General features: G+C 39.7%; 2 protein-coding genes across 4 annotated transcripts in view; both read right to left on the bottom strand.

The window, feature by feature from the left end:
* Positions 1-12853, bottom strand: part of gjc1 (gap junction protein gamma 1) — a 797916-nt gene that overhangs the window by 193066 nt on the left and 591997 nt on the right. The gene's annotated exons all lie outside the window — the stretch shown is intronic.
* Positions 3068-12473, bottom strand: hrob (homologous recombination factor with OB-fold). Of its 2 annotated transcripts, none has more exons than XM_044050453.1 (10): positions 12290-12473; positions 12066-12116; positions 11037-11975; positions 10667-10750; positions 9572-9706; positions 7710-7818; positions 4435-4520; positions 4183-4305; positions 3832-4036; positions 3068-3261 (listed from the first exon to the last, which is right to left on the bottom strand). In XM_044050453.1, the coding sequence occupies exons 1-10, from the start codon at positions 12299-12301 to the stop codon at positions 3206-3208; spliced, it is 1800 nt and encodes a 599-aa protein (XP_043906388.1). In that variant the 5' UTR covers positions 12302-12473; the 3' UTR covers positions 3068-3205. The 2 variants fall into 2 exon arrangements, with proteins under 2 accessions (XP_043906388.1, XP_043906387.1); XM_044050452.1 differs by having other exon boundaries at positions 12266-12473.

The raw sequence follows: 12853 nt of genomic DNA on the forward strand, positions 1-12853 counted from the left end.
ATAAAGGCATAAAATTGTGTTGACTTTTTAATTTGATTATTTTGAATATAAGAGAAAACTAACCCTCAAATGGTGCAGAGACCCACCTGAATACACACATAAATAACTTTTCTATAGTTGTTCCATATGGAACAATCTGTTTATTCCAAGTGTTTCAAACATCTATTTACTAGGTGTAGTTGTCCTTTTCCTCTGCTGAAATGTCATTAAAGTGCACAAAAAATATATAAAATTCAACAGCGACAATGGCAAACTTTCTCCAGACTGCACAGAGAACTTATATGATGAAGAATATGATGAAACTCTCTAGATGAGAAATAAATGATTGTTTTGCCAGTGATTATTTTCTCTGGGTTATGACCGTGTCTTATATTGCCATAATCAAGTTATCGTAGTAGTAACACGGTCACTGCAATTTTTTCTTGTTCACTTATGTCATTCATTGTGAATTAAGTTCTTTTTTGAGCGCGAGCTGAAGTATGCAACATTTTTAAGTCTCTCACAGTTTGACTACAATTTTTCTCAGCTATTGTGTCATCAGCTATTCACTTAGGGAAGCACTTATTAAAAAAAAAAAGATTCCTGTTGGATATATCAGGCTTCTCTCCCCAAATCTCAGAGAGTTAATGATACTTTACATCAAAGATGAGAAAGGTCTTTGCTCTTTACTAAAGAAGAATGAAACATAGATACTCTTAAAAAAATATCTACGTTATTGAGACAGCAGGCACATTATGCACATCAGCAATTACACTCTCACACTATATTAATGGAAAATGAAAAATAATATGTTCTTACATGAGATAATTAGGATGTGTAAGTTCCAGCGTTTGATGATCATCACCGGCAAGAGGCAACTGCAGTTGAAGGGCAAATTGGTCCAGATTGTGAACAATAGCTGCACACTTTATTTGGAACCGAGCCCTTCTTTTGTGGTCATCTTAATTGGTAGATTCCCAGATAAGGGGGAGCAGCAGCTGCACTGTGCACACACAAAGACAGATGGTTTCAAAGAGCCTCGCTCTGGTCAAATTAAGTTCCCCTCCAATTAGGATTTTTATCTCTATGACTCTTAACTGGGTGTTGGAAATCTGTATGGCTCATAAACCTATGAACTTGACTAATGATGTCAATGAGGACCTGGACTACTGGGGAGAGTGTTCAATGCTGCCCCCTATTGGTACACCAGGGTGAAGTGAAGTGACTGAAGGGGCTTTTTAAATATTGCGAAATGGGCAACATTTTCTTTTTCATGAAACAAGCTGGGTTTATTTGAATTGACCAAACCTATGAATACAATAAAATGTCAGTGTCATATGAATTCAAGACCTCTGCTTAGGGCTAAATATTTAACTTACAATTGTATTTTCTAACTAAATCAGCAGGGCGAGTGTTTCTTTGGACATCATGTCCCTATAGTCACAGGTATCTCAGTTAATATTTAGTCCCAAAACATATCAATAGAGGTATAAAGCTCAAAGATAAATCCCCTTCATGGCACTGGGTCTAATCTACAGTATATATAGTACTATGAAGATGTACTGTAACAACAGCAGTGGCTCTCAACTGTTTTTTGAATGCTTAATCACAGGAAATGACCACAGTGTGAACAATTACAAGCACCTTAATGACTGGGTTTTTTTGTCCTTCCTTTGCTTCAGTCGGGGAATTTCCGAAGTTGAAAAAAATCTGTATCATGTAGGAAGCTCAAGGCATATTGATCTGAATGCAGGAATAGAAAAATTGATTCCTGCTACTGCCCATTAAATTTTTTTCCCCCTGCCAATTATGGAATACCATCAACCCAGTAACTTTAAAGACAATTCAAGGTAGTAATTATGACCCTTTGGATTAAGATGGTAACATACCATAGCCATCTTACTATGTGAGCAGTTTTCATTCTTCTCTGTAGTGGTAGCATCACTGTAAAAGGCGTGTGGATTACTGGACCTTTGACTTTTGGATGTTATTTAAATCTGTATCAGGTTATCTATAGTAACTGAATTTTAGAGGCAGGGGAACAATCTACAGTCACAGTGTCTCCACTCTTTAACCCATATGGCTGTAAATGCCCTCAAATTCAAGCCAAGAGTCAGCACTTTACCATTATGGTCATCTTGTAATTTAAAAATCAATTTTGCAGAGGTTCAGAGCCAAAACAGCAAGTCAGAAAAGTGTCACTGTGCAAATACAGAGTGTGCTGTAAACTCATTTCAGTCACAGAGCTCAGAGCCAAAAGTGTTTTGGATCATGCAAATTTACCTAATTTTCTTCATCCTAATTCCCTCCTGCTTCTGATCCTGAACCAGAAGATTTCTTTAGCAGCATCCCAGACAAAACAACAAAGAGTCTGAGGATTAAAACAAATCTGTTGCAGTCTTTCCAACGCAGGGTGAGAGCAGGAAACTTGATCTGGTGCTCAGATCCTATTGAGAAAGTCTCCATAAGAACCGGTTAGTCATGGTGAGACTCCACTCTGGATTTAGGCAGGGCTGAACACTTTCTGGTCAAGCAAATCTCAGTATTCTAATACTGACACACCTCTTAATGCATTGCAACATGCCAGGTCATACATGATATCCACTGTTGACTCAGACAAAGAGCCGCAGCGGAAGAGGGAGTGCAAGGACAAAAAGTAAAGTGCAGCTGACAAAAAAAAAAAAAACAAGAAAACATCACCTCACTTTGATTTTGCATAATTAGCAAATTGATGATGCGTAGATTTGTCTTTCATTTAAAGGTCAATGAAGCTAGTGCCGCAATAGCAAGAACAAAAATTTACATAACTTCTCCACATGTGCGTGCACACACAATCACTAATTATAATTATGGTCTTTATGAGAATATTAGTGGTGCTATAAGTGGAGCCGAAATCAAACAGGGTTGATTGGTGGAGCTTTGTCATTAATTAATGAGCATGTGTTGGCTTCGAGTGAAGGCGTCTTATAACATCAATCATCAATGATGCATGGCACTGAGACAGTTACAGCAAATTACCTGAAGACTACACTCTGTGATATTGTTCAAATGGGTACTGAACACAGTGAATGCAACAGGAAAGAAAAAAAACGTTTCCAAGATATATTTCTGCACAGGTTCTTCACAGGTTCACAGATTTTAAAGAAGTGATGTCAGCAAGAGAAAAACTTTTTTTAGTCATAAAGTAACTTGTGGAAGTCTGTTTGTTTGCTGATGTAAAGTTACATCAAAGGCTGTAGGTGTCCTCTGGTAACTCTCCCAGCAGCTCATCCAAGTCATCATCTGCACAACAGACATAAAACAGACATACTGTATGTGAGACCATGACTGAGATTTAATTCACATCACAGTAACTGCCAAGGCAGTAAACTAAAAGTAAATTAGACATTTCTGCATTTATTGGACAGCCGAAAGACACAAACATATAGGGGTGATTATATTGGATGGAAATGATGTAATATGATTTGCATTTGGATATTTGTTGTTTGGTGTATATACATTATTTTATCGATATGTTGTTTTTTTAAAATGTCAGAAAAAGTTAAATAATCTTGATTCCTTAACCTTGAAATTATGATGTTCTCAAATGTCTTGTTGTGACCACAAACCAAACACAGACCATTTTAATTATCGTCTCTATATGGCACAAAGAAACCATATTTGAGCTTGCTTCAATATTTATTTTAAAACAATAATCAAAAAAGGTGGTGTTATATTTAGCAATCGTTTCATAATTGAGTAATCAGACCTAATACTAAGGTTCTGCAAAGTGTGTTTAATAAAATAACACAAAATTGCCATTAAAAGCGGCCACTCTATGATATGTACAGTATATGATATGGTGGTCCCCACCTGCATCCCAGGCTGGGTCCTGTGGTCCTGGATTCCCAGCCGGCTCTTTGCTTGAGGTGACTTGGGTGCCTGATGGAGCTTGGGGGTCATTGCTTCCTCTACCTTCTTGTCCCTCGTCATCCTCCTCGTCAAACACCAGTTGCATGCGAGATATTGGCTCCCGGCGGGTGTTGGTGGACCGAGTGAGTGATGGCAATATTGGCTCCTGGACAGAGAGAGGAAAAAAAAATAATAATAATTAAAAAAAGAGGCATTTTTGAACTCACAGGTTGACGGAGCCCTTCTGGATGAAAGATTTTAATATTTCTTTGAATGCTATGTATGTTTTCAGCTGACAGTGCTAGCACTCACCAGGACCATTGTGGGGAGCTGAGTGGATGACAAACTGACTCCATCGGAGTTGTAGACCCTCAGAAGGTTATTGGCCGTCACATTCAAGTAATGGTTACGATGAGAGGGGGAAAAAACACCAACCTGTCAACAGCGCAAGACAAAGATTTGTAAACACTGTACATTTAAATGATGCAAAACAAAAATACTGCATACTTCCCATCATGATTAAAATAAAAGTCTAAAAAGGGTAAGGCTAATATTGAGTTTTACTTGTTTCAGCAGCAGTACGGCGCCAACCTTCAGTTCCTCTGCTCTGTCCTCCAGGAGGCGCCGATGCACGGTTCCCTGAATCTCCCCTTTAGTGACACATGTGAACAACAGAACAAAGCCCACCAAGTCTTTCAGCTCTTATTGTTTTACAGCACATATCACAGTTTTTTGGTGCCATCTCACCATTGTATCATTTCCCCTCAGAGGAAGCAGCTGTTAAAGCTCAGATAAACAGTGTAGAGACACACACACACAGCACCAAGAGGCACAAGGGCCAGTACTGAATGCTAATGTTGTTGCACAACTACTGAATGTGAAAACAAGCAGCAGCTTACGTTCAGATTTATTCCAGCCACTTAAAATGAATAAAATAAACAGTGCCTTCCATCAATTACCAAGACTGTGGACACTAAAGACCTGCCCCAATGTCATTAATAAATTCTAAATATTTTCACACTGCTCAGTGTTTCCTATGCCTATTATTATTTGTGGCAGCCAAACACAATATAAATAGTGATTTTCTGTGTCTTCATTCAAACCATTTCAAACAAGTTAATTGTTATTCTATTGTAGACCAGTGCACAGAGAATTGATTCTTCTAGTCTTCCCCCCTGCTCTCTTATCAATTTCGACCTTGTACTGTTTTGATTAAATTATTTTAGTCTGCAACTGTGAAATAAATCAGCATGAGTTTATAAATGTATAGTATCATTTAAAAAAATAATTCTGTGGGTAAAAAGAAGAAGTGAAAATTCCTGCCGAGATGTTTGACCCTGTTTTTACACTTACTTAAAATCACCTGACGACTTCATTCATCAAGAAGATTTAAACTGTCCTAAGAGGTCAGTATTTTGTATTACCTGAAGGTATAGTCAATTTTGACGGTGCAGGCTCTTATAATACCTTAATAATGTTTGAGTAGAAAATAATGGTAAAACATTAACTGCACTGCTGTCTATGTTCAAATCTACTACACCTTTGGGGACCTGCTGCAGGAATAAAGGTGACAGACTTGGCCCTCTTGATTGTGTCTTGTGATGGTCTGTATTAGTCCAATCATATTTAATAGTCAAGAGAAAGGCTTTTGAGTACTGGAATTGTGCCTGTACATACATCATCTTCATCACACTGATATTTTCTTCACAGATAGATTTATCTGACATGTTTTGGGATTATTTGTGAACATAATATTACAAGCCTAAAACAATTTGACCTTCTTTGTTTGACTGGTCAGCGCCCCTTGCTGTGTACGAGCATTCCTACAAATTCAAGTGCAGCACCGGGCAAAAGTATTACACACATTAAGATAGTTTCTCAGAAGAAACATAGCTTCTACAGGTAAAAGTGTCAATTATTTACAGCATGGCCCAAGCTCTCTTAAAAGTAAACTGGGACATTAATGAATGTTATATTTGTTCTACTATTTCATGTTGAAAAATATCTGCTGACAAAAAAGTATCGTTTGCCAGGTTTATTCAAGAGAGTATTCCATACACATGTATGGCTTAAAAAAATCATTGACAGCTTGCTAATATACAAGACTTTCAGTCACATCATTCCAATCCAAATGCCAATGATCACAGACATAAAAAGAAGCCCCGAGACTTTAGCACAGTACTGTTGTTTCAGAGTAAAATGGCCAAGATCCATGAACCACGGCCCAAGCCTATAAGTAATATAATATAATTACATTAAGACAGGTCGCCAGTCCATCGCAGGGCAAACACACAGTGACAAACAACCATTCACACTCACACCTAAGGTTAGAATGTCCAATTAACCTCTGCATGTTTTAGGACTTGTGGGAGAAAACCTTTTCTGTGCTAACCCTATGACATTATCAAACTGTCCCCAAAAAAAATTCAAAAGAAAAATTTAAAGGCACAGAGATTGAATATACTAGTAGCCTTAGAACAGGTCCTTAATTCAAGGGCTCCATCTTGCGCTGCGCCACCAGCAGTTTGAATAGAAAAACTAACTACACAAACAAAATTAGATGTCATCAATTCTTACAAACTGGCCCTTTCAAGATGTGAAATGGTAGTTAGAGATATCAATTATCTGATAATCTTTTCCACACTGGCACATAATCACTCAGATGGTCAGCAAAATTCAGTGATAACTGCCTGCTAGGAAATAATAATTACATAAAAAAAAGCTGGAGGAAAGCTGCAAACCTTCTGACTGGTGGGAGGCAGAGAGCCACTTATTACCACCCACTGCAGATGCCAATCTACTGCAATTGAATCCCTAATAAGCACTTAAGTCCAGTGTTGAGAACAACATCCACTCCAGTGTGTTGATAATCAGTACACCGCATGTGGATGTTCTCTCTGGTATAGACGCGGATCAGACACAAAGGGTGAAGCTGTTCACCCTTTCTGACTCAGATGTCAACCAGAGTGGATGATTAGTGTGTGTACATGTATATGTATGATCTTGTTTGTGTAATTGAGAATATTGTGCTTTCACACAACGGGGGGCTCAATCATGTGACTTTTCTTCTTATTCTTTCCGTGTTCAGTGTTTTCAGAGAACCGCTTCACATTTCTGCATGTGTGCACCGGCCCGAGGTTCTGTTCATACTAATATAAAAGGTCTGTGTCAGTCTAAATGCATAAGGGAAGAGTAGGGCGGGGAACTGCAGGTCACACATGAGCAGCCAAAAGAGTCTGAGGAGGTAAACGCATTCGTGCTTAGATGAAATTGCACATTAGCAGTGGGGAATTCTCCCATGTACATGTGTGGGGTTGGGTAGCTCAGTGGTTAAGACCAGTACCCCATGTGCAGAGACATCATGGTCACAAGTTCTACTCCACCCATGGCAGCTTGTACTCAATTCCCTTGTAAGTCGCTTTGGATAAAAGTGTCTGCTAAAATGACATGTAATGTGTGGGTACTGGATGACCTTGCATAACCTCAAGCAAGTCTCCATAGTTACCGTCTTCTCCGTGGAGGCCTTCCACCAACTGGACAGAAAGCATGCACAGTTATGGTCCATTAGGGTTCATACAGTCCATGTATAAATCAAATTGGAAGTGTGGCTGTCTACGTCCATGCAGACCATCATCTGACCACCTCGGTCAGATGACAAAATGTACGCTATGTGGACCCTTGCAGACACCCAGAGGTGGAAAGTATGACCTAAAGCTAACACATACACACAGTTTTTTTTGTCTAAAAAGAGCTCACAGTTGGAGTATGGAGCGTTTTTTAATGAGCTTCAAGATTTCATTTTATTTCTCCTTTTGTAGACTTCTTTGTTTGTACAATACCTGTTGGGTCTTTGAATACAGCCTTGGCATCAGCATGTGTGTGGATGATGCTCTTCAGAAGCACAGCCATGTTAGGCACTTTGTTTTTTGCCAGCTGTTTCAGTGCAGCCTGAGAATGAGACACACATTACCTTCTAAAGCCATATACAATGCAAAAAAACAGCATATACAGTGATTTTGGACAGATGGCTAGACAAATAAATTCAATATCTTCATTTTAGGCTCTCAGATATTATAATGTGCTTTTTAAAATTATTTGGAGACAAAGCAGCTATTTGATGACAGATTAATCTCTGGCTGTCACTGCAGCACAAAACTATTTATTCAAGTTGGAATAATCAATAATCCTGTAGGCAAATTCTGATGTTTACAGACATGAACTCCACAAAATGTCCGGAGAAGTTCGCCATTTAAATACAAAGAATGCAAAAAAGAGATGGTCTGGGTCAAACGAGACCACAAACGCAGCGGAACGTCCAAAACATCTGAGCAAGAGGTGACGACTTGACTCACTCAGACACTAACCAGGGATTTGACAAAGGAGCTGGCAGGAGAGGTTTCAGTAAATAAAGGTTCTGCTCTCACATCAGCATCTGCACAGTAACAAAGCTGTTCGGCATCATCGTGAGGCATAGTTAAACTAAGCTTTTACTTAATTTATAAAACTTGTTTCAAGTTGATTCAATCACAGCAAAACAAAAAAATTGACCCCTCTATCAATAACACTCTCCTCATGCATCACCCTTTTTAAATTATTCAACCACTTCAGCCTCAAATATCACCACTCTCACTTTTGGCTAAGGGTTGTGGAGATTTACTAATGTCAACAAATAAACAGCGAAGAGCAGTATTTACTGTTGAGATCATTTCTCTCTCCTTCTCTCTCTGCTGCATTAGATGCACTGCGTGATTGTTCAATCAACAGAGACAGGGAAAGCCTCTTTGACAGGGATTTTTGGAGCTCGATGTTCATGTAAACAGCTTAACCTGACGGGGCTTAACCAGAGTCCGGCCAGTGAGTGTGTGTGTATGTAAATGGAGCAGGTGACAGGTCAGTATGACATAAAGCCAACACGTGTAAGCCTCTAACACTGACTTCTATTCTTCACCACTGATGAGTTATTCTGCCGAGGCTGACATGCGTCTCCATTAGAGTGATTCATTAAAGATCTTACTGTTTATAATTACAAAACACCTCCAGTAGAAGGAATCATTTGTCCTGATTATGTCAGCAGACTTCAGGTAGTGAGTCACAATCTGTTATGATGGTGGATGAGATAATCAAAGAAAACTGCTTTACCTAAATATCAGTAAACAAATAAAATTAAATCACAATCTATCAGAGTATTTCTATAGTTGAGCATGATTATTCACATTTTTTAAAAAGTCCAAATTTACTATATAAAGCACTTTTTACCAATGTATTGCCATTTGGGAATCAAATGAATGCAAAGAAAGCTACTTAATGAACTATTTGATTAAATCTTTATAAGTGCAATGAGGTTACACAATGTCTACCTCTACCCATCTCCCAGCAAAGCTGCTCTTTCATTTATTTATTCACTTCAAGTCAATAATTTGCTGTCTTCTTCCTGAAGTCACTCTGCTTTCCACTTGTTTTGGTTGCATACATCACACAACGGTCACCAGCTGTTTTAAAAAAAAAAACCTCCATCTTGTTTCTCTCTCTGAGAGTGCAGCTCCAAACGCTCAGTGTGTGAACACCATAAATGTGAACCACCACATGCAATTCATGCGATCAAAACTTGGCCCTTAATTAAGCAGCATCAGCAAATGAGTTGAATTTATTTTCTATCCTAACAACAACGAAAGAAGACATGTGGTGGCAGTGGAGGAATTACCTTTCGAAGCACCATGACCACGCTGTAGGAGGACAAGAAGCACGATGGGTTCCTCTCATCCAATCCCATCTCAGTCTTCATCGCTGCCCAGGCGCCGCCACTGAACTCGTCTTCCTCATTTTGGGAGCTGGAAACCTTCAAATCACATCAAAGAGAATGAGATTAAAAGACCACCTGCTTGGCTAACATAACTCTCGACTTGGAGTTCGTGCGATGTAATGGAGTCGCGCTGCTCTGAGCCCACAGCTGTCATTTTCTAAGGCATTTCCTGTCATTACATTTTTCACATGGTCAGTTTGATTCTGACGTGATCAGATTGTGTGAAAATTAATTTCACGCACTGGAGGCTGGATATCCTCACAGTCTGAGTTTGAAGGTACAACAAACATATAGGAAAAACTAATAAAAATAAAAACCTAAACCCAAGCATACTTTAAAGTGTATACCAACATGATGTTATAAGCGAATAATAAAATCCAGATGTTTCAATGAGCGTTTAATGGGAAACCAGCCTTAATTATTACTTACTGCTCCTCTGTTCTGCTCACAAAAAAACAATGAAACATGGCTTGGGAGTGATCATTCGTTTCTATTTTCAAAATTACTGCACAAAAACATCAATTCTGTAAATACAAATTGATCATATTTTACTCTTTGCTCCACTTTCCTGTTGTGCATTGTGAATTCATAAAGCTTCTCCAAGGATTTTGCTCTGCAAGAGTCAGTGTAGTGGGTTAATGTCTAAATCTGTTAACTCGCTGGGAAAAAAATTTAAATGAATCACATCTACTATATTCACACCTGCTGTAAAAATCTGAGAAGTGTGGAAACTCCACTGACCCAGATCTTTGAAAACAATCATTGGCAGTTACCTGCATAAATGTGGCAGATGCAAAGCTTTTAAAAATAAAGCATAGTAGTACAAATGTAACCTGAGTTTTCTATTATATCTCTTGATCCGACAAAACACTGACAATGGAATACCTCGGCATAGGCGTATTTTCTAACCAAACTATTTACTGGCTAATCATTAAATCATTAAATCATTAAAAGATTAATTACTAAAGTTTGTGACAAGTCTAGTAATTTTATTACCTGGCTTGGCAAACGGGCCACAACACCGTGAGCAGGAGTATGAGGGACAGAAACCACAATGTCGTCCAGGCTGTGACCCTGCGGCTGAGGGAGAGGAATTCAATTATCACATGGCACCATGGTGGAAAAACAAACACATAAATGTTGGATTTCTTTGGCAGTTATTTCATTAGAGCTTACATGACAAATCTACAGAGCAGCAGCTCAAATTCAGACTGGAGCAAATACTGAGCGAATACAGATTTTATTTGATTGCTCCAATACTTTTATTTGAAAGGTGGTAACATTAAGGCACTGCAATCAGGAAGATAAAAACAGACATATTTCAGCTGTATGACAGAGGAGGAACGCCATGTCTGGAGACACTGACCTGCTGTGGCAGGAGTCCAGCAGGACCAGGGAACCGTCGAGTCCTGGGTATTAGAGGCTCAGAGCGAGGCCTCTTCTTGGGAAGCTTATTTGAGGCGGATACCAGCTGGACCAGGCGGTTAGTGAGGACAGGGGTGTGAAGGGGATGAGGGCTCAGGATGGAGGAGTTCAAAGACGAGGAGGAGGGTGATGGGGAGATGGTCTCAAAAATGCCATGTGGCTGAGGTGAGGGTCCTGGAGTTGACATTAGTCTCTGTGGCTGCTGTGGCCTGATCAGTGTCCTGGAAATGGGGCTCATTGTGGGAGATGTTGCAATGCGGCCAGGAAAAGCACAAGGACTCTGTGGAGGGGCTAAGGGAAGAGTAGGGCGGGGAACTGCAGGTCGCACATGAGCAGCCAAAAGGGTCTGAGGAGGCAAGTTATGAGTCCGATTAGGTTGTGTCTGAATCCCTCCACATGTTGGGGGTCGAAGCGTTTTTGTTGAAAATGCAGGTGTGGGTGCAGGTGGAGTGGGAGGAGGAGCTTTAAGTGGTGGCGCCATCCGACATTCACTCTCATCCAGGTCTGCCAGGTCAATATCCCAATCGTCAAAATCATCCTGAGCCACACAGGGCTTCAATGATGCCCCAGTGTTGGCATGACTCTGTAATGTAACTACATTAACCCTAGTGTTATTCAGTGTGGAGGGAGATTGTGAGGACGACGAGGAGAGCTGTCTCAAACCTAGAGCAAATGTTTGTCCGGCAGGAGTGTCCCTGCTTCTTAATGCTGTGTCTTTACACAGAGCAGCCGATCCCTGTGCACTTTGCTGGAGGCATTTTATGACTGGCTCTCTGTGGCCTACAGAAGGAGGTCGCAGCAAACAGGAGGACACATCAGCTGCAGCTGCATCAGCTCCTCCAGACGCCGGGCGGACGGTCCAGTCTGTTCCGAGCAGATCCTGGGAAACACACGGAGTGTCGTTACTGTATGTCACAGTATGAGAGCAGTTAAATAACTGATAATAACAGGTGTGGGTGCTGAGACTCACCTCATCATCAAAGTCCTCTCCTGTGCTGAAGAGACCGTTTATTTTGCAGCTCTGTAATAAAAATAACACGAATGACGATGACAATGACGAAGTGCAGATGGTACAAAGCAGAAAATCGTTAAAATAATCAAATACAATAGTGTTAAAAACCATAAACAAACATTTCTTTAGCTAATGATAGGTTAGCCTAGTTAGCTTACGCTGGTTTTAGTTTCCTGATTTACCATCGTAGACATTGGATATCGCGATGAAAGTCGCACGTGATCACGAATAGCAGCAGACCGATTGCCATTCAACAAACATGTGTAACTATATTTTGTTGTCTTTTCTGACAGATGTTTTTTTCTTCCGCAAACAAACTTAGGAGCTGAATAAGGACTTGTTTTTCATCGGGTGCTGCTCGTAACCGCGCCGCCACGTTCAAACACGACGTAACGACGTACGTACGTACGTGATAATACAAAGAGTGTTAAAACCGAGTAAGATGGTTCACTCCTCCAAAAGTAGCATAGGTTATTTACACACAATAGTTTTGTGCAGAACACACAATCAAACAAGTAGTGTTGTAATTAAGCAAACATTTCACGTATCTGTACTTTACATTGTTATTTATATTTGTAGCAACTTTAACTTTTACTCCACTCCTTTTCCTCTATCTTTGTTACACGTTTCTACGAAATAAAATCATTAGAAGAAGAGTTACTAATGGTCTATATTTATATACAGCTTTTCTAGTCTTGAGCTGCTTTACACTACAGTTTCACATTCAACCATTCCCACACTTCAAC

Source organism: Solea senegalensis, linkage group LG19 (assembly GCF_019176455.1).
Source record: "Solea senegalensis isolate Sse05_10M linkage group LG19, IFAPA_SoseM_1, whole genome shotgun sequence".
Classification (NCBI taxonomy): Eukaryota; Metazoa; Chordata; class Actinopteri; order Pleuronectiformes; family Soleidae; genus Solea; species Solea senegalensis.

What these genes read in the sequence shown, in the direction of transcription:
- hrob (XM_044050452.1), bottom strand. Translation starts at nt 12,301, where the DNA reads ATGTCTACGATGGTAAATCAGGAAACTAAAACCAGC. An exon ending in CTGGACTCCTGCCACAGCAG is followed by an intron (nt 10,751 to 11,036) that starts GTCAGTGTCTCC and finishes CCTCTCCCTCAG; the next exon opens with CCGCAGGGTCACAGCCTGGA. An exon ending in TGTATTCAAAGACCCAACAG is followed by an intron (nt 4,521 to 7,709) that starts GTATTGTACAAA and finishes GTGTCACTAAAG; the next exon opens with GGGAGATTCAGGGAACCGTG.